This window comes from Eubalaena glacialis, chromosome 9 (genome assembly GCF_028564815.1).
Source record: "Eubalaena glacialis isolate mEubGla1 chromosome 9, mEubGla1.1.hap2.+ XY, whole genome shotgun sequence".
NCBI classification, from domain to species: Eukaryota; Metazoa; Chordata; class Mammalia; order Artiodactyla; family Balaenidae; genus Eubalaena; species Eubalaena glacialis.
The window spans coordinates 59,764,687-59,787,120 of NC_083724.1; the positions used below are offsets into that span (position 1 = coordinate 59,764,687).

General features: G+C 37.7%; 1 protein-coding gene across 8 annotated transcripts in view; it reads right to left on the reverse strand.

Annotated features, from left to right (window-relative positions):
* PTPRD (protein tyrosine phosphatase receptor type D) overlaps window positions 1-22,434 on the reverse strand; it is a 542,415-nt gene that overhangs the window by 308,513 nt on the left and 211,468 nt on the right. For all 8 annotated transcript variants that reach the window (XM_061200424.1, XM_061200419.1, XM_061200422.1 and 5 more), the window contains exons 3-4: window positions 7,365-7,510; window positions 3,792-3,933 (exon numbers count right to left, since the gene is read on the reverse strand). In XM_061200424.1, coding sequence (XP_061056407.1) covers window positions 3,792-3,933; window positions 7,365-7,510 — 288 coding nt within the window. The remainder of the gene's footprint in view (window positions 1-3,791; window positions 3,934-7,364; window positions 7,511-22,434) is intronic.

Genomic DNA, 22,434 nt, shown 5'->3' on the forward strand with positions numbered 1-22,434 from the left:
TTCAGAAAGAACCAATTCCATCTGGATGATAATCGCTCTTCTTAAAACACCCTCTCTGGTCCTATACTTTGCCCTTCACTGAAAGCTTAATATCAAATCCAAAGTCCTTAGCAGAATCCCACAATTAGGTAAGACTCAACCCTTAATAACCACTCAGTGAGATGTGAGGCCTTCACTTAAAGTTCTGCGTAGAAGGGAAACGTGTATGACAACTATGCTCAGCCCCTTAAAGTGCTATAGAACTACGGAGACGGTATGTTCTTGTGTTTCCACAGGCAGGGCAACCAAAAAAAGTTTTAAATGACCTGGAGGCCATAAGTACCACATTCAACCCCCCTTCTCCCACTACTTCTTCTATGAACTGCAGTCTACAGCGTATAAATGGTAATTGCTCAAATATCTCATTCCAGGGTATGTTCAGCCCAAGCTTGTAGTTATCTTTCCTTATGAAAACAGTTTTTCAGAGCGAGGGTAATTTGAAACGAGCTACACAGGGAAAGTTTTCCCTGAAGTACTCCCTTCAATGCACATGGGTGGTCAGAGTATTATTTCAATGTCTTCTGCATTAGATGTACAGGTCAGATGATTAAATCTCCAATTAATTAGGTCCTCTAGTAGCCTGTGTGAAATAAATCCGTGATCTCCATCCCGTCCACTTAGACAAAACCCATCGTGACAGCTGGCACATTTTTGGCATTGTCAGCAGAGTGGGTAAAAAGTAAATGACCCATGTGGACAAAATGGGCATCTAACGATGGGTAGTGGACGAAAAGTGCAAAGTATTTTCCATCCACTGCAGAGCAGAGAGCTTGAGTATCTGCCAATGTGATTTGCAAGAAAAAGTGAACTTAAAATGAGCACGAAGCCCATCAACTATGGAATGAAACTCTTCACATTCATCTAGTTAACTGTTCACAACGTTCCTAATCTAGAAATGTCCGTTTACCACTGGAATATTTGTAAAGACTATTACTAATAGGATTACTGTCATTGAGAAATTTTAAACAAAGAGGTAACTCTAGGAAACAAAATAATTCCCAACCCCACTTACTTCATCCTATAAGGACATATAAAAATATTCTATTTTAAGGTTGTTTAGACTACTTTTTCATTATCCAAAATACCTTTGAGTTTTTCTCATGAAACATTTCCAAAATTGCTAAACATAGTCTTAAAAAAATAAGGTTTAAGTACTTTACTAGAATCATAAATTTTCATACAAATGTACTTATATATGACAGATATTCACATAGAAAGTCAAGATTACATTAAAAATTTCAAATGTATTTGTTTTATGTGGGAGCTAGTTTGGATAAAAGCAGATGAGATGGGAGGACCCCAGTTAGCTGGGAGGCAGGAAAACATAAATCCGTATGAATGTCTATGTAAAGTGATATTTTCCTCCAACTTCTTGTTAATTCCTTCATCAAATGCATAAAGATTAAATCAAGCCAAATGACTGCCCCTGTTTCCTTTTAAGGGGTTTGTTCAGGGAACTCAGAATGTGAAAACACCTAAGAAATTTCTAATAACTTTTACTTGATTGCATATTTGTAATACGTTTTCTACATAATAGCATTAGTTATAAACTACATGAATAAGCAAAGATTAAAATTTTAAAAGAAGACCAGCGAATCTGATTTAGCTTCCTATATGAATGGCCCCCAAAATTACTCAACAATCTTCAGACCTTTTATCTAAGTTTCTGTGAACATATACATGTATATCCACATATGTACATATTTCTAGTACATATTACAGTATGTATAAACATAGTCTCCAAGGTCCCTTTCAGCTCCAAAATCTGACTTCTAACTCCTAACTGCTGTTTTTTTCCCTCAAGTCTTATTCTTACCTAAAAGATTTTACTCCTCTCTTTACCTTTACAAATATTTAGAATTCATTTCTTTTAAAACCCATTCAAACAGTTCAATTATCTATAGTTCACAGACTATGATTTCTCCTCTCACTGATTGGGCTTCCTGCCCCTCATGAGTTGGAACTGGCTTTCATGCTTTATAATTGGTGCCTATGAGCCCACCTGGGAATAAATGACTTTATCTGGGGTTGTATGGTCTGAACTGTGGTGGTGTCTCTGTGGGGTGAGTCCTTACATGGCTGTCTGTTCCACACTCCATGGGATTCACCGTTTCTGACCAGCTGTTATGTTAGCTTCTGGGTTCTAACTATTGCACTGCAGAAATAGTGCTAGAATTCTTACCTTGTTCAGAAAGCTGATCTAGCTCCTCTTATTTTATATAGGTCTGTGTCCTGCTGGAGAGTTAAAACTTCAGCCCTAAATCATACGGTCCATTTGGTTATTATCTTGGTTTATAAGATTACAAATTGTCTCTTATCCAAGGCTCTCTCTCTGTTTTGAGCACCTGGAAATTTCTTTCATGTCTGTAAACCTAACCACACATTTAATTTTATTTTCAAATATTTTATCAACACGTCTATATGTTTACAGGGGGATGGAGAATTTCCTGTATGAACACAGTCTGTCATAATGGCCAGAAATGTAGCTCAAATTTGACTTGTTTGTTTTTAAGCAGCATTCTGTTACATGCAATTAAAAGTTCTATATCCAGTTGGTCAATATTTCCCCTAAGACTTAGTAAGATTTTATAGTACTTAAAGCACATTGTAGGATGTATATGTAAATATTCTTTTCTAGACTTCTCAGATTGACTGATTAATTTTGGTACTAAATAGATCTAAAAGAAAATATTTTTGATTGTATAAAACATACAAAGAAAAATGCATGCCTCAAAGCGGGGCGGGGTGGGCGGGGGATGGAATGGAGGAGAAATGTTCTTACTCTATATATGTTCCTCTAAGATTATTCAATTATGATCTTTTCTTTCTAATTCCCTTCATCTGAAGAAAGGCTATTTTACTAAGTTGTGGAATCAAGCAAAGCGAAGTTCAAAGCAATACAAAACAAACAGACAAACGCAAGTGTGTATGAGAAAGAAACAAAGGCACAGAGGGTTAGTCTGGAAATGTCAACTACGACGCAAGCCAAATCAGGCAATATTCTTATCTCTATACAAAAGACTGAATTATATATATAATACAACAGAGCATTATTAATCACTAGCCATTATTCTCTAGCACTGTCATTCTAAAGGAAGTCTTGGAAGTAGACACACCGTACTACAGATTTAGCAAGTCATCCCATGCTTTGGGCACATTGCATAAGCCACATAGCTGGCAACACAGAAGGGGACACACTGTTTCCAATCACATTGCATCAACAGATGTTAGTTCAAGAAATATAAAAGACTGAAACAAAACACTTTTTTTGGACATCAAGAAGAAAGGTGCCTTTCTTGTTCTTGATTCCTCTGCTTAATAAGAGCTCATCTTTAGGTAGTAGATATTCCTTTAATTTTGCAAACACCAATGTCAGCTTTGGTAATTTCCAAAAAGTAGTTGCTGACCTAGATATGAAAAATCCACATACAAGTGAAGCTAACATGCAAAACAGTAGCATACCCTGCTTCCTATCAAGATTCTTTACCAAAAATCAAAATGGTATCTGGTATTTGAAATCAGCACTTCTTTGGGATTTTCTTTCCTCTCCCCGACTAGCATTTTTTAAGTCCCAGGAGAGAAGGCACCCTCTGTCTATTTAAATAAAGTTTGACCCTAATCAGTATTTTACTTCAATTCATTTCCCATTTAAGTGTCATGACAACTGTAGTCTTTTCAATGATTCTACAAAAGAACACCTGGGATACAGAATTTCAATGACACAAGCAGCAGCCTTGCACTTGAATACTTACCACGTAAAACTGTGAGTCTGGTGGATACACTTATTTCTCCCACGTTATTCGAGGCCACACATTCATAAATTGCCTCATCTCGCGGAGTCCGTAAGGGTTGTATTCTGAGAACTGATCCAGATCCATCGTCAAACTCTATTACCTATTAGAGGAAACAATAGCTGTCACAGGTGTTGTTACTATCATCTGCCTCTCAGCTAAATCTCTTAATGCAGTGGTGAACCAGCCATTAGGCTCAGAATAAACTCAGAAGCATTTTGAGACTGAATTTTGATACAGTGATGAAACAGAATAATTTCTCTAATGTACTGAATCCTATACTGCAGAATGGAAAGACATGAAACTACATATGCAAAAATGTAGATTTCTTGTCTCTACAGAAAACCATCCAGGGTTTAATCATGAAAATATTCTAGTATATGTATCTAGGGCAATGTGACCTTTTTATTAATTTTGCAAGAGACTTGCTGCTATGATGGATACACTTCTTAAATTATTCTGTCTCTGACAGCACATATGCACATGTGGATCCATTCAGTAATTGGATGATAAGGTGGAGAAATAACGTATGCCACCACTGATAGCTCTTCTGGTTTAAAATGTCTCATCCTGAACAGTATAGATGAGCAAACCACGAAGAGAAACTGCATAAATCTAGTACTTAGGCAGCCAATGAGATGGCTTTCATAGCCCCAGAGACTGATGGCATGCATTAATTTTGCCATAAATCATTCCAGTATTTATTCTAGCTTAGCATTTTCTGCATTTTTAGGGCATTCTTGCTATAAAATGGAAGCTTGCTTCACCAGGCAGAAAATTAATGTCCTAAACAGTAAGCCTGAATTCACTATCATTATAGACTCTACTCTGAAACAGTTAAGCAATCCCAGGTATTTGTCACCTAATCAAGTAGTACTTTTAAAAAATGATGTTGATAATATTGATAAATATGCATACAAAACTGTAGAGTCCTCTACCTGTCTTTTCTGTAACTCTGCTGTGTTTCTTCAGCTGTTCACTAAGATGGTGGATTTTTTTTGCATTTCCCTATGAATAATATATCCATGTGCTTAAATTGTGAATAAATTAAGAATGCTTTATAAATATATTTACAAGACGATCAATCCCAGATTTTGTGTATAAGTGTCAACATACAGAAAAAAGAGATTGAATGTTTTTAAGATATGGCCACTTCAAGTCCTTTCCACATCCCATTTACATTCTAAATTCACAGAGATATTCAAAACATCCCATTTCTCAATGCACCACAATTTATTTTCAACTCTATTAAAAATACCACACACTTTAGAATGAATCTACTATGCATCTTGGGAGAATAAAGTTTCATAGTTACTGGAATCTTTGTCAAATATGCTATAATTAAAATACATATATATATATATATATATATATATATATATATATACACATATACACATATATATAAATATATTTGAGCATCCTATAGCTTAATGTAGAGAAAGGTTTAAACATCTTTAATACTAATTTAAATTTTGATTTTTTTCAGTTTTATTGAGAAATAATTGACATACATCACTATATAAGGTTTAAGGTGTACAGCACGATGGTCTGATTTACATATATCGTGAAATGATGACCAAAGTAGGTTTAGCTAACATTCATCATATCATATAGATACAATAAAAGAAGAAATGTTTTTCTACTTATGATGAGAACTCTTAGGATCTACTCTCTTAACTTTTGATTAATTGTTACATGTCACTGCATGCTTACATTTCTGAACTATTTCCTAGGTTTAGACCTATATTCTTCAACAAACGATATACACATTGGATGCTAATATTGTAATCTTCAATTTGCAAACCCTATTTAACACCCAGTATTAATTATGTACCTACTCTAGGCCAGATGCTACATTTGCCACTGGAGATAGAAGAGGGAACAAAATCAGTCTCACTCATACTCTCAAGGGCTTTAGAAACCAGTGAAACTAAAAAATACAATATACTGTTTGTTACAGATATGAAGGATTCACAGCCCAAGACTCAGTACTATTTGATGTAGCCGTTTTGTGTTAAAATAATTTTTTTTGGATGTTTATATGACACTTATTAGGAATTATGTACTGAGCAGACCTCATGCTTTGGAATGTTTACTGTTATAATTTGAACTTTGTTACAAGAGTTTGTCAAGAAGCCATCATCACTAGCAAGCATGATGTCAAACTTCTCTTTGACAAAAAAGTCAATTTCATTTAAACTAAAAAGTATATGTGTACCAAAAGTCACACACACATCATTTCCTATGACAATGTAGGAAATATTTCTCAAAGATTATTCAAGATATTCTTTTTGTTAATGTTTAAATCACTGTAGGTATCTGATCTTCAAACAAACAGAATTTTAAACTTACCATTTGTAAACTACAGGCCAGATTTCAATTTTCACCAGTGTAATTATGCCCTTTATGCATTTGGTCCATTTACTGCTCTTTGAGAACTGGTGAAAAATGAATAAACTCACAATGCTCTGAATTTTGTCATTGCTATGTTTCATTCAACTGGGAATTGTTTTAATTTGCTAAACTGTGAACTAGGCTATAAAGTAGTCAGAAACTCAGGTAAGAGGAGGTGAGTTTTACATTTTGGATCAGTTTGGAGGTCTAAGTACTCTCTAAAAATCAATCTAGCCTCTTCATATCTTAAATTACAGGCATGATATTGTGTGCTTCTTCCAATTTTTCTCTATATAGCTTATCACCTATTTTTCTCCTCCAGAATGAGCAAATTCATAAACCATAGGCTCCTTAAAAACACCCAAAATAATATCTGAATTAGGTATCATCATCTTCAATGCACTGAGCTTTCTTGAATAAACAAAATCGACTTCATCGGTAGGTTTATCAGCTATCAACCTGGTGGGGTATGTTGTTCTTCACACTAACACACTGGAGCTCAGTTCTCTTTCTAGTCCATGCTACCTGTAAAACACAGGTGTCCAGTATAGTGGACAACTAAATTTGCTGTCCAGTATCCGTTCCCCTTCTTCCGGATAATAGGAACTTGAATTCCCTTTGGGAAAACACTACTCCCTCATTCCAAGCCATGGGGTTGGATGGAACTGATCTCATTCCCAGTAACTGAGGTAGATTCTGATTAACATAAATGAGTTAGCCTGTACCATCCAGCTGTCCACACAGACTGGTTCAGTGACGAACACGTAACTCAATTAAGAGCCAAGAGCACAGAAAGCTCTCAATCGTCCTCTAGCCTTGGATGTGGGAGGATGTGAGACTGCATCTTGCCATCTTAAGGGGAAGCAGTCTGAGGGTGAGGTTACACATGGATGCTAAGAACACTATTTGAGCCCTGGTACAAGTATGACAAAAGTCAGTCATCCGAACCCCCACATTCCCTTTTTAAAAAAGCTGAAGCCATCTAGAGTGAAGTTTCCCATCACATACAACATAAGGAACGGCATAGCTCAGTGATTACAACACCTTGTATCAGAGAAAAACAAGCAAGTAACATACAAACCAAAAATTCAGCAGTTACATTCTTCCCCCAGAGAAACAGAACAATGGACCTAATACCTCAAATCTCTGATTGCTGACTTTCTTTCCTTTTTTGTTCCAGACAATTTTAGGTCTTGGGTCTCCTGTCGCTTGGCAAATGAAAGAGGCAACTCCACCAGAGACCCCTGTCTGGTCAACGGGAGTTCGTGTAAACCTTGGAGGTGCTGAAATAAAAAGAAATAAACATCACAATTAGATGGAAAGTGGAAACACAGACTATTACCCCACTGCCACTGCTCTCTCCAGAGCCCTCAACCCTACTTCAGTCAATACATACATACATACACACACATATAAATATACAAGGATTATAAAATTAGGAAAGCACCTTTTACATTTGAGGGTAGTTACAAGGGGAGGGAGGTAACTTTCTGGTGAAGTTATCTGCTAGTGCTTTTATTGCTGAAATCCGTATTAAGGCAGAGATGCAATAACATTTGAAAAGCAACATCACGCATTAATTTTTACTACCAGTATTAAAAAAAATCCAATTTGTCCTCTGTAACAAAATGAGCTCATCAATCAAAGTGAGTAAAATTTTAGCTCTTTGCTTTGATGCCGCTATCAGGACATTGCCAGAAAGCAGCAGTGCCACTATTAAAATTAGTGACATTTAAGAGAAATTCTAGGAAATTTTAAAGAGACAAGAAATACAGCCCTGAGTTAGACGGTTTGGCAAGAAATAGAAATAGGAGAATATGGTAAAGTGACTCTAACCCAGATATTGCGTGCTGCCTTACTTTCAACTTAACTCCACAATTTGCATAAAAAGATGAGTCAAGAAGCCTCCAAAGTCATAGCAAAAAAAAAGAATTTCTGTAAAGAAAGGTGTAGACTTCAAGATTCTTAAGGACGAAAGGCTAACAGTTGGAGGTTTTTGAAATGTCCTCTGTCTCCTTTAAATGTTCCTAACATACACTTTCCCTCTTAAAAGCATGCTTGTTATCCACCTGGTATTTCCGGATCTAGAAATCTATTATATGAAAATTATATAAAATGTAGACAAATATTTATGGACAAAGATATTAACCATATATTTTATTTACAAAGATTATAAGTACTCAAAACATCATTATTATAGGAACTGATGGTGAGATAAACTGGCATAATGATGGAACATCATACAAATAGTAAATGTTGTAATTATAAAGTTTTTATTATATGCCATGAGAAATACTTATGACTCAATGGTAAGCCACAAAAGCATCACACAAAATTACAGATGAGAGATATCAGGTAAAGAAAAATGCACCCCAAAAAAGATAGGACAAAATATGCTAAAACACTGACGATGGTGATCTAGGAGAAGGTATTATAATTATTTTTCCTACTCTTCACATTTTTCTTGCTTCTTTGAGTTTTGACAATTATGTTAGAGTTGGACATTTTTTAAACTCAAAAACATTTTACTTTCCCATTTTATTTTCTATTTTCTTACCCCTATTACAAATTTTCTCTTCCCTCCGGCCGTTTTTCAGTGATATGTCATTGAAACAAGGTTTTAAGTAACAATAGCTAAAGTTTAGTCTGAAAACTATCCTTAGATTCTAAGTAAGAAGAAAATAGCAAAGTTCATCATTGTTTGCTCATCACCAGTATTTTCTCCGCCTTGTTTTCATGTTTCCCATGTGATGCTCCTGCTGGCCTGATGGTGTGTGTCCTGACCCTCATCTTGATTTTCCTGGAGTCAGGGAAGCCAGATTTCCTTCTCAGCTCCACCATTTTGTATGTGTAACATCTTGAGGGGGTGCCTAACTTTCCTGTCTCTTAACTGTAAAAATATGAAATGTGAAATAAATTATTTTGCAGAGATCCCTTCCAGTTTTAAGGTATTAACTTCCACAGAGGGAAAGAAGGGAGAAGAGAGGTGAGTGGTATCTTTGTAATGCTGATGCGGGGAAATGAGTCTCCACTTCATCAGGAAATTCAACTTGGTGATAGCAGAGCTGGTGAAAACCCAGGTACCTGTTTGTTCAGAAACCCTAGGAATGAAAGTGGGCTCTAAAAACGCTGCTAGATATCACATCCAACAGCATCTCAGGATAGCAACATAAACTGGATGATTACCAGAACCGTGAGCAATGTTTAAAATGATTTGAAATTGATTAACAGTGAGAGGAATAAAATACGCAGTCCACTGATGTCACTTTTCTGTCACAAACAAACAAAAAAGATATTAAAAGTTTTTATGGTTTTCATTCTGCTGTTGCAAACAATGCAAATTGATAATAACCACTCACTTGTCAGCATCTAAATGGAAATTATAATTATGAAATTAAAATTCCTAGGGAGTTTCCCTGGAAAAACAAAATGTATTGCATTGCTATTTTAAGTGGTACCAACACTGTCATTTTTAGGTACTTTCCTTTTTAAAGTCCATAGCTTAAAAATTGTCAACCCTAAAGGAAAATGAATTTTAACAACCCAGCTTCCCATTTAAGCTCTGTTTTGAAATTTCTCACAAGAATGTATGGATTGGGTGGAGGGCTGTTGCATAAAATGACTATGTACTAATCAGAAATTAAATAAACAAAGAAGGTAGGGTGCCATTTTTGATGCACTGGGATTTTTTTTTAAGGGAAAGTATCCTATTTCTCATCCTAAAGAATGAAGGAAATTTGGAGATTCTGACAATCTGCAAATAGGCAACAGTTACTCGGGAAAGTGCTTCCTAAATACTGAGTGGGGACAGTAAGAAGTCGAATTAATATAAAACCCAGAAGTCTTACTTCTAAGTGGAAAGCATAGGAGGCAAGTTCCCATGTTCTCAAAAAGGGATGCAACTATCATTCCAATGTTCAGATGTGTTTTTCTTTTATCTTCATTTTCTGGTCATACCTTACAGTTCTCATGCAAATATTGACAAGTTTAAAGATATGACCACTGGATGCTACTGCAAGGATTTTTTCTTTTTTTTAAACTTATTTGATAATTTTACTTTTTAAAAATTCAGGTGTACAGCAAAGTGAATCAGTTATACATATATGTATATCCACTCTTTTTCCATTCTTTTCCCATACAGATCATTACAGAGTACTGAGTAGAGACCTGTAAGGATTTTATTTCTGAAGATGAAGTCAAGTAATAGAATTAATCTAATGAACTGTGGAAAATTTATTGAAATAACCAGTTAGGATCTGTTTCAGATCTGGGACTGTTTTTCTAAATCCCACTACACCCCACTGTAGTGACTCAGTATTCTTCAAAAAAGCAGCCCGAAAATGGTCCTTAAATTTATTCTTTAAAAACAAACACACAGAAATGAAATTGATCACGTTACATTTTTTAAAGGCGTATCAATTATTTGTACACAGAGTTTTTTTTTTAATTTTTAAATTTTTTTCTAAATATATGTTTAAAAAAAATAGCCTTCACAGACAAGAAAATCATGACTTTCTTAAGGGATCTGATGTCAATTTTTCTACATTTGTCAACCAAGTCCAAACCATGGAAAGGATAAATGCCATTACTCTATGATACAAGGTTAACACTCTAGATAATATAGTAAAATCCTTTCAGTAAGCATGTTTGTTGCATAAATAATCATCTTGGCTGGTCAGACGCTAACAGTGAGGCTGTCAATGCTAGGCAGATGGCCAAAGCAAACAGATGAGAAAGAAAGAAGACTAAACATAACTCCAACAAATGCTAGAAGCAAGTAAAAATCTTCATTCCCAGAGGGGTCTAACAACACACAGCACCCACTCCCCCTTGTCTGTATCTCAGTTTAATAGAAGAAACTAAATGAGTCTTCTGCCTTCTTTTGTCATGGGTATGCCCAAATTTAAGTCATGCTCTGAAGATGGGAAGAAAGAGAAGAGAACCCATGTAAAAGAATAAAACAAAGACTTCCACTACACAGTCACACAATAGGACAGCCTCAGGTCTTAATAATGAACGTCCCCAAGATTATCCCATGAGATACAACCATAAATATTACGCTTGGTTTAAGAAAATAAAGAACTATCAGGAATGTAAGGATGGAGAGAAAGACATTAAAACTTTACAGTCACCAATATTCAGATAAGTACCCTTCCGTTATTGTAGCTAACTGCCATTGCTATCCACCTAGAGCTGCCAACATTGTGCTTTGCAAAATGCATTTCTGCTCAAGCTGGTTTTGACAAGTAAGGAGTATCACCTTTTATTAAACTAATGCCAGGCAGAGGTCAGATTACTGTTAGACCCAGAAAGTCTATTTTCTAAATGGAAAATAGAGAAGCTAAACATGCATATGAGTCAGAACAGAGGCATGCTGGATATTCTAGAACGTGTCTGCCATGCTCACGTGCTGTTCAAAGACTGCATTCTCGAGATGCATTCACAGAGCAGACAGGAGCTCCAGGAATCAAGTAGATTATTATTTCCTACACAGCTTGAGAGGAGCCACAGGCTGCTGATTGATTTTTCCTTCTAAGAGGTTAGATTGCTTCTTACAAGTATAAGCAATGCACAGTACCTTTAATGCAATGACTGTAATATTTTGATGCCATATCAGGTCTCAAGTTGCTAGGCTTTCTGAAGACAAGATGATAAGCCCAAAGAGCACATAAGGTGATTAAATTCAGGGGACAGAACGTACCAAGACCAGCAAATTGCCTTTGACCATCCTTAACAAACTGCTCTATCACGGAAAAAACCTTCCTTTAGTACACTACATTAAGTAGAACTAGACATTAAGTGAGGAGAACCATTGAAGTCCACTAGTAGCATCCATGGAAGAAAGAGATTTATGAGAAATTCCTAAAGGTTAAGAAGACGACTCAGGTTTGTGGGAACTTGACTGGCCAACTGAGAATCACTTAAAACAGGTCCCTGGAAAGGACCACATGCTACAAAAGTGAAGAGATGAAATGATGGTGCCATTTGTCTAATTTAATTCTAATGAATAAGCCACTTCTGCAGACATCAAGGAAATATGTTGCACGGGAACAAAACTAACAGCATGTAAATAATTGGCTTTGTTTCTTTCAGCTGATTAACATTTCCTTAAACAGAGAGTTTTGATTTTAAAGGGATATTTGTCATAATAATGTACTTAAAATCTTGAAAGGGGCAGGTTAATAATGTTATTAAACGATACTGAGGGAGAGGATGAGGAAATGTTCAGTAAAAATATATAGGTAGTCCTGTCTTTAGGAACCTGCTTCCTCCCTAAAAGGTATCTGTAGAATTTATGAGACTGTCAGGTGACCTCATCTCTGTTCTTTCTTTTTCTGCAAGAATCAGGGTGAGGGCTCTGAAGGGAAGCTCAGGAACAGGGATCTAGAGGTCGGTGAGAAATGCAAAGCATAGGAGGTGAATCCGGGGTGATGCTAAGGGCCATGGCCAGGTCTGAAGGTTTAGGGGGACAAGAGCCATTGTCACAGGGTTTACATTCCCATCCAGTCACAACACACTCTACTGCCACTGCCCCAAACATGGAAAATGGCCAAAGTTTGTGTAGATGATGGATTTTCTGTTATGATTCACTGGGGTAGGTAGGAAAGTGTGCCCAAGATAGCAGTACAACTGTACAGGCTCATGACAAGGGAAGAGGGGGGAGGTCCCAGAGTTGATGTTTAACTGAACGGAGGGCCAGGATCCTGGCACAAGACACCAGGCTGGACTGGTTTCCATGGCAGATGTTCTGCATAAACCGGGGCCTGTGGGGACATCTATCCTATCACATGGAATCTGAACAGGGTCATCTCTGACATCCATGGCCAGGATGGACCTTCAAAGTCAGACTATTTTTGAGCCATCTATGATATTTTCTTTTTAATACAACTCCACAATCTTTTAACCTTAAAATTTGATTTAAGGAGCATTATACTTCAAAACGAGACAAAGAAATAACTACTCTTCAGTGAATTCCATGCACTGGACTAAATGTTTTATATATCTTATATGCAGTGTTTTCCATAGTCCTGTACGATTATACCATTACTCCTATTTTATAGAATTTTAAAAAGCTTTATAGTACTACATAAATTTAGAAGGAAAGAAAGAGTCAGGGAGAAAATGGGAAAAAGAAAGGAAGGAAGGCTCACTGAGGTTTAGAGTGAATCATGGACTTTTGATCTAATTGTGAAGTCCTGATATTCTTACTGTGCCAAATTAGAAGATGGAAAGTTACAAAGATGCTGCACAGACAATATGGTATAACTCAATTTATAGCATATTTTCAAATCAAATCTGTTTTAGTTAACCATAAAAAGTATACTGGCTGTTTTCTCAAGGGTTTGGTAAGTACTTTGTGCTGTATTACAGCAATTATTTTTCCCTAGATAAATGAGAAAGTTCACCCAGAATGCGTATGGAAGTTATTTTCCTAACTTCCAGGAGCCGATTGAAATCAGGGGTACATTAAGTATGATGCCTGGGCAAGAGAAAAATATCAAAGCCACAAAATTCATAAATAAATCACTTAAGTTCCAAGTGTAGTATGGTAGAATACTTTTGTATTTTTCTACATGTACGTTCAATTTGTTCATGATGGCAAAAGACAAGAAAGTTCTTGACATCAATTTCCTCTCTTCCTTTTCAAGGCATTTTGACAACATACTCTATGCATGTCTAGACCATTAATTTTTTTTTTAACATCTTTATTGGAGTATAATTGCTTTACAATGGTGTGTTAGTTTCTGCTTTATAACAAAGTGAATCAGCTATACATATACATATATCCCCATATCTCCTCCCTCTTGCGTCTCCCTCCCACCCTCCCTGTCCCACCCCTCTAGGTGGTTACAAAGCACCGAGCTGATCTCCCTGTGCTATGCCGCTGCTTCCCACTAGCTATCTATTTTACATTTGGTAATGTATGTACGTATGTCCATGCCATGCTCTCACTTCATCCCAGCTTACCCTTCCCACACTCCCCGTGTCTTCAAGTCTATTCTGTACATCTGCGTCTTTATTCCTGTCCTGCCCCTAGGTTCTTCAGAAGCTTTTTTTCTCTTTTTTAGATTCCATATATATGTGTTAGCATACGGTATTTGTTTTTCTCTTTCTGACTTACTTCACTCTGTATGACAGAAACGAAATTGAGTTATTTGTAGATCATTAATTTTATTAAGGCTTCAACTCCCAATTCTTGGCTGCTAAAAGAATTACTACCACATTCTCCCATTGGATAAATAGATGTCTATGCCTCTGTATAACTATCAATATTTAAGGTGACTAACGATTGATATGTATACTAACAGAAAGGAAGGGGAGAAGGAGAAAGGAAAGGAAGAAAAGAGGACAGTAAGAGATTTGACTTAATGAAAAGCTATCTCCCACTTGAACTTCTCCTTAGTGCCAGGTCCTTATTTCTTTTTTTTTTTTTTTTTTTAAACATCTTTATTGAAGTATAATTGCTTTACAATGGTGTGCTAGCCTCTGCTTTACAACAAAGTGAATCAGTTACACATATACATATGTTGCCATATCTCTTCCCTCTTGCATCTCCCTCCCTCCCACCCTCCCTATCCCACCCCTCTAGGTGGTCACAAAGCACCGAGCTGATCTCCCTGTGCTATGCGGCTGCTTCCCACTAGTTATCTATTTTACATTTGGTAGTGTATATATGTCCATGACACTCTCTCACCCTGTCACATCTCACCCCTCCCCCTCCCCATATCTTCAAGTCCATTCTCTAGTAGGTCTGTGTCTTTATTCCCATCTTGCCACTAGGTTCTTCATGACCTCTTTTTTTTTTTTTTTTTTTTTTTCCCTTAGATTCCATATATATGTGTTAGCATACTGTATTTGTTTTTCTCTTTCTGACTTACTTCACTCTGTATGACAGACTCTAACTCCATCCACCTCATTACAAACACCTCCATTTCATTTCTTTTTATGGCTGAGTAATATTCCATTGTATATATGTGCCACATCTTCTTTATCCATTCATCCGATGATGGACACCTAGGTTGCTTCCATGTCCTGGCTATTGTAAACAGAGCTGCAATGAATATTTTGGTACATGACTCTTTCTGAATTATGGTTTTCTCAGGGTATATGCCCAGTAGTGGGATTGCTGGGTCGTATGGTAGTTCTATTTGTAGTTTTTTAAGGAACCTCCATACTGTTCTCCATAGTGGCTGTATCAATTTACATTCCCACCAACAGTGCAAGAGTGTTCCCTTTTCTCCACACCCTCTCCAGCATTTATTGTTTCTAGATTTTGTGATGATGGCCATTCTGACCGGTGTGAGATGATACCTCATTGTAGTTTTGATTTGCATTTCTCTAATGATTAATGATGTTGAGCATTCTTTCATGTGTCTGTTGGCAATCTGTATCTCTTCTTTGGAGAAATGTCTATTTAGGTCTTCTGCCCATTTTTGGATTGGGTTGTTTGTTTTTTTGTTATTGAGCTGCATGAGCTGCTTGTAAATCTTGGAGATTAATCCTTTGTCCGTTGCTTCATTTGCAAATATTTTCTCCCATTCTGAGGGTTGTCTTTTGGTCTTGTTTATGGTTTCCTTTGCTGTGCAAAAGCTTTTAAGTTTCATTAGGTCCCATTTGTTTATTTGTGTTTTTATTTCCATTTCTCTAGGACCTGGGTCAAAAAGGATCTTGCTGTGACTTATGTCATAGAGTGTTCTGCCTATGTTTTCCTCTAAGAGTTTGATAGTGTCTGGCCTTACACTTAGGTCTTTAATCCATTTTGAGTTTATTTTTGTGTATGGTGTTAGGGAGTGTTCTAATTTCATACTTTTACATGTACCTGTCCAATTTTCCCAGCACCACTTATTGAAGAGGCTGTCTTTTCTCCACTGTATATGCTTGCCTCCTTTATCAAAGATAAGGTGACCATATGTGCGTGGGCTTATCTCTGGGCTTTCTATCCTGTTCCATTGATCTATATTTCTGTTTTTGTGCCAGTACCAAACTGTCTTGATTACTGTAGCTTTGTAATATAGTCTGAAGTCAGGGAGCCTGATTCCTCCAGCTCCATTTTTCGTTCTCAAGATTGCTTTGGCTATTCGGGGTCTTTTGTGTTTCCATACAAATTGTGAAATTTTTTGTTCTAGTTCTGTGAAAAATGCCAGTGGTAGTTTGATAGGGATTGCATTGAATCTGTAGATTGCTTTGGGTAGCAGAGTCATTTTCACAATGTTGATTCTTCCAATCCAAGAACATGGTATATCTCTCCATCTATTTGTATCATCTTTAATTTCTTTCATCAGTGTCCTACAATTTTCTGCATACAGGTCTTTTGTCTCCTTAGGTAGGTTTATTCCTAGGTATTTTATTCTTTTTGTTGCAATGGTAAACGGGAGTGTTTTCTTAATTTCACTTTCAGATTTTTCATCATTAGTGTACAGGAATGCAAGAGATTTCTGTGCATTAATTTTGTATCCTGCTACTTTACCAAATTCATTGATTAGCTCTAGTAGTTTTCTGGTAGCATCTTTTGGATTCTCTATGTATAGTATCATGTCATCTGCAAACAGTGACAGCTTTACTTCTTCTTTTCCGATTTGGATTCCTTTTATTTCTTTTTCGTCTCTGATTGCTGTGGCTAACACTTCCAAAACTATGTTGAATAATAGTGGTGAGAGTGGGCAACCTTGTCTTGTTCCTGATCTTAGTGGAAATGGTTTCAGTTTTTCACCATTGAGGACAATGTTGGCTGTGGGTTTGTCATATACGGCCTTTATTATGTTGAGGAAAGTTCCCTCTATGCCTACTTTCTGCAGGACTTTTATCATAAATGGGTGTTGAATTTTGTCGAAAGCTTTCTCTGCATCTATTGAGATGATCATATGGTTTTTCTCCTTCAATTTGTTAATATGATGTATCACGTTGATTGATTTGCGTATATTGAAGAATCCTTGCATTCCTGGAATAAACCCCACTTGATCATGGTGTATGATCCTTTTAATGTGCTGTTGGATTCTGTTTGCTAGTATTTTGTTGAGGATTTTTGCATCTATGTTCATCAGTGATATTGGCCTGTAGTTTTCTTTCTTTGTGACATCTTTGCCTGGTTTTGGTATCAGGGTGATGGTGGCCTCGTAGAATGAGTTGGGGAGTGTTCCTCCCTCTGCAATATTTTGGAAGAGTTTGAGAAGGATAGGTGTTAGCTCTTCTCTAAATGTTTGATAGAATTCGCCTGTGAAGCCATCTGGTCCTGGGCTTTTGTGTGTTGGAAGATTTTTAATCACAGTTTCAATTTCAGTGCTTGTGATTGGTCTGTTCATATTTTCTATTTCTTCCTGGTTCAGTCTCGGCAGGTTGTGCATTTCTAAGAATCTGTCCATTTCTTCCAGGTTGTCCATTTTATTAGCATAGAGTTGCTTGTAGTAATCTCTTATGATCGTTTGTATTTCTGCAGTGTCAGTGGTTACTTCTCCTTTTTCATTTCTAATTCTATTAATTTGAGTCTTCTCCTTTTTTCTCTTGATGAGTCTGGCTAATGGTTTATCAATTTTGTTTATCTTCTCAAAGAACCAGCTTTTAGTTTCATTGATTTTTGCTATTGTTTCCTTCATTTCTTTTTCATTTATTTCTGATCTGATCTTTATGATTTCTTTCCTTCTGCTAGCTTTGGGGTTTTTTTTGTTCTTCTTTCTCTAATTGCTTTAGGTGCAAGGTTAGGTTGTTTATTCGAGATGTTTCCTGTTTCTTGATGTAGGCTTGTATTGCTATAAACTTCCCTCTTAGAACTGCTTTTGCTGCATCCCATAGGTTTTGGATCGTCGTGTCTCCATTGTCATTTGTTTCTAGGTATTTTTTGATTTCCCCTTTGATTTCTTCAGTGATCACTTCGTTATTAAGTAGTGTATTGTGTAGCCTCCATGTGTTTGTATTTTTTACAGATCTTTCCTGTAATTGATATCTAGTCTCATAGCGTTGTGGTCGGAAAAGATACTTGATACGATTTCAATTTTTTTAAATTTACCAAGGCTTGATTTGTGACCCAAGATATGATCTATCCTGGAGAATGTTCCATGAGCACTTGAGAAAAATGTGTATTCTGTTGTTTTTGGGTGGAATGTCCTATAAATATCAATTAAGTCCATCTTGTTTAATGTATCATTTAAAGCTTGTGTTTCCTTATTTATTTTCATTTTGGATGATCTGTCCATTGGTGAAAGTGGGGTGTTAAAGTCCCCTACTATGATTGTGTTACTGTCGATTTCCCCTTTTATGGCTGTTAGTATTTGCCTTATGTATTGAGGTGCTCCTATGTTGGGTGCATAAATATTTACAATTGTTATACCTTCCTCTTGGATCGATCCCTTGATCATTATATAGTGTCCGTCTTTGTCTCTTGTAATTGTCTTTATTTTAAAGTCTATTTTGTCTGATATGAGAATTGCTACTCCAGCTTTCTTTTGATTTCCATTTGCATGGAATATCTTTTTCCATCCCCTCACTTTCAGTCTGTATGTGTCTCTAGGTCTGAAGTGGGTCTCTTGTAGACAGCGTATATATGGGTCTTGTTTTTGTATCCATTCAGCCAGTCTGTGTCTTTTGGTGGGAGCATTTAATCCATTTACATTTAAGGTAATTATCGATATGTATGTTCCTATTCCCATTTTCTTAAATGTTTTGGGTTTGTTATTGTAGGTGTTTTCCTTCTCTTGTGTTTCTTGCCTAGAGAAGTTCCTTTAGCATTTGTTGTAAAGCTGGTTTGGTGGTGCTGAACTCTCCCAGCTTTTGCTTGTCTGTAAAGGTTTTAATTTCTCCATCAAATCTGAATGAGATCCTTGCTGGGTAGAGTAATCTTGGTTGTAGGTTTTTCTCCTTCATCACTTTAAGTATATCCTGCCACTCCCTTCTGGCTTGCAGCGTTTCTGCTGAAAGATCAGCTGTTAACCTTATGGGGATGCCCTTGTGTGTTATCTGTTGTTTTTCCCTTGCTGCTTTTAATACGTGTTCTTTATATTTAATTTTTGATAGTTTGATTAATATGTGTCTTGGTGTGTTTCTCCTTGGATTTATCCTGTATGGGACTCTCTGTGCTTCCAGGACTTGATTAACTATTTCCTTTCCCATATTAGGGAAGTTTTCAACTATAATCTCTTCAAATATTTTCTCAGTCCCTTTCTTTTTCTCTTCTTCTTCTGGGACCCCTATAATTCGAATGTTGGTGCGTTTAATGTTGTCCCAGAGGTCTCTGAGACTGTCCTCAGTTCTTTTCATTCTTTTTTCTTTATCCTGCTCTGCAGTAGTTATTTCCACCATTTTATCTTCCAGGTCACTTATCCGTTCTTCTGCCTCAGTTATTCTGCTATTGATCCCATCTAGAGTATTTTTAATTTCATTTATTGTGCTTGTCATCGTTTCTTGGTTCCTCTTTAGTTCTTCTACGTCCTTGTTAAATGTTTCTTGCATTTTGTCTATTCTATTTCCAAGACTTTGGATCATCCTTACTATCATTATTCTGAATTCTTTTTCAGGTAGACTACCTATTTCCTCTTCATTTGTTAGGTCTGGTGTGTTTTGACCCTGCTCCTTCATCTGCTGTGTGTTTTTCTGTCTTCTCATTTTGCTTATCTTACTGTGTTTGGGGTCTCCTTTTCACAGGCTGCAGGTTCGTAGTTCCCGTTGTTTTTGGTATCTGTCCCCAGTGGCTAAGGTTGGTTCAGTGGGTTGTGTAGGTTTCCTGGTGGAGGGAACTAGTGCCTGTGTTCTGGTGGATGAGGCTGGATGTTGTCTTTCTGGTGGGTTCGTCCACGTCTGGTGGTGTGTTTTGGGGTGTCTGTGGCCTTATTATGATTTTAGGCAGACTCTCTGTTAATGGATGGGGCTGTGTTCCTCTCTTGCTAGTTGTTTGGCATAGGGTGTCCAGCACTGTAGCTTGCTGGTCGTTGAGTGAAGCTGGGTCTTGATGTTGAGATGGAGATCTGTGAGAGATTATCGCCGTTTGGTATTACGTGGAGCTGGGAGGTCTCTTGTGGACCAGTGTCCTGAAGTTGGCTCTCCCACTTCAGAGGCACAGCCCTGATGCCTGGCTGGAGCACCAAGAGCCTTTCATCCACACGGCTCAGAATAAAAGGGAGAAAAAATGGAAAGAAAGAAAAAAAGAGGATAAAATAAAATAAAATAAAGCAATTATAATAAAAAATAAGAAAAAAAATTATTAAGAGTAAATTTATTAAGAAAAAAAATTTTTTTTTAATTTTTAAAAATAGATTTATTAATTTTTTATACTAAAAATAAGAAAAAAATTATTTAGAAAAAATTTATTAAGAAAAAAAGTTTTTTAATTTTTTAAAATAAAAAATATGAAAAAACTTATTAAAAATTTTTTTTTAAAAATAGAAAATAAGGAAAAAATTATTAAGAAAACATTTATTAGGGAAAAAAAAAATTTTTAAGCCAAAAAAAAAAAAAAAAAAAAACGGACGGACCTAACCCTAGGACTAACGGTGAGAGCAAAGCTATACAGACAAAATCTCACCCAGAAGCATACACATCTACACTCACAAAAAAAAGGAAAAGGGGAAAAGTTAATATATCCTGCTCCCAAAGTCCATCTCCTAAATTTGGGATGATTCGTTGTCTATTCAGGTATTCAACAGATGCAGGCACATCAAGTTGTTTGTGGAGCTTTAATCCGCTGCTTCTGAGGCTGCTGGGAGAGATTTCCCTTTCTCTTCTTTGTTCGTACAGCTCCCGGGGTTCAGCTTTGGATTTGGACCCGCCTCTGCATGTAGGTCCCCTGAGGGCGTCTGTTCCCCGCCCAGACAGAACGGGGTTAAAGAAGCAGCTGATTCGGGGGCTCTGGCTCAGTCAGGCCGGGGGGAGGGAGCAGTACGGAGGAGGCGGGGCGAGCCTGCGGCGGCAGAAGCCGGCGTGACGTTGCAGCAGCTTGAGGCGCGCCGTGCGTTCTCCCGGGGAAGCTGTCCCCGGATCACAGGAGCCTGGCCGTGGCGGGCTGCACAGGCTCCCGGGAGGGGCGGTGTGGAGAATGACCTGTGTTCGCCCACAGGCTGTTTGGTGGCGGCAGCAGCAGCCTTAGCGTCTCATGCCCGTCTCTGGGGTCCGCGCTGATAGCCGCGGCTCGCGCCCGTCTCTGGAGCTCGTTTAGGCGGCGCTCTGAATCCCCTCTCCTTGCGCGCCGCGAAACAAAGAGGCAAGAAAAAGTCTCTTGCCTCTTTGGCAGCTGCAGTCTTTTTCCTGGACTCCCTACCGGCTAGCACCGAAGCCCGAGCCCCAGCTCCCAGGCCCCGCCCGCCCCGGCGGCCGAGCAGACAAGCCTCTCGGGCTGGTGAGTGCTGGTCGGCACCGCTCCTCTGTGCGGGAATCTCCGCTTTGCCCTCCGCACCAATGTGGCTGCGCTCTCCTCCGTGGCTCCGAAGCTTCCCCCCTCTGCTACCCGCAGTCTCTGCCCACGAAGGGGCTTCCTAGTGTGTGGAAACCTTTCCTCCTTCACAGCTCCCTCCCACTGGTGCAGGTCCCGTCCCTATTCTTTTGTCTCTGTTATTTCTTTTTTCTTTTGCCCTACCCAAGTACGTGGGGATTTTCTTGCCTTTTGGGAGGTCTGACGTCTTCTGCCAGCGTTCAGTGGGTGTTCTGTAGGAGCAGTTCCACGTGTAGATGTATTTCTCATGTATCTGTGGGGAGGAAGGTGATCTCCGCGTCTTACTCTTCCGCCATCTTGCCCCTCCTATCCTTATTTCTAATGTTTGAAAGATTACCTAGTAATATCTCAAAATCATTATGCTGAAAACATACCATGCCATCTGCCTTCCCAATCCTCTTTCTCTTCCTAAGTTTCCATGTTTGTTTGTGGCACTCCCATTCTCCCTAACACTCAGCCCTGCAGCTTCAGCCTCTTCTTTGTATTCTTGTCCTTTGCCTCATATCATTCAATTATTAAGTCCTATAGATTCTGCTTCTAATATGTCCCACTCCTCTTTGTTTTTTAATGTCTAATAACAATGACCATGATTCTCCCTTTAAGCTGGACATTAGAATCACTTGGGAACCTTAAAAAAGTAAAAAGCTATAGGTGCTCAGACCCCTCCGCAGACCAATTAAAATAGAAAGTCAGTGGGTGAGGCTGGGTGATTAATTTCCAGAAGATGCCAATGATCAGCCAGGATTGAGAATCACTGAACAATATCATGATATCTGTGCTTTCCCTTCCAGTCAC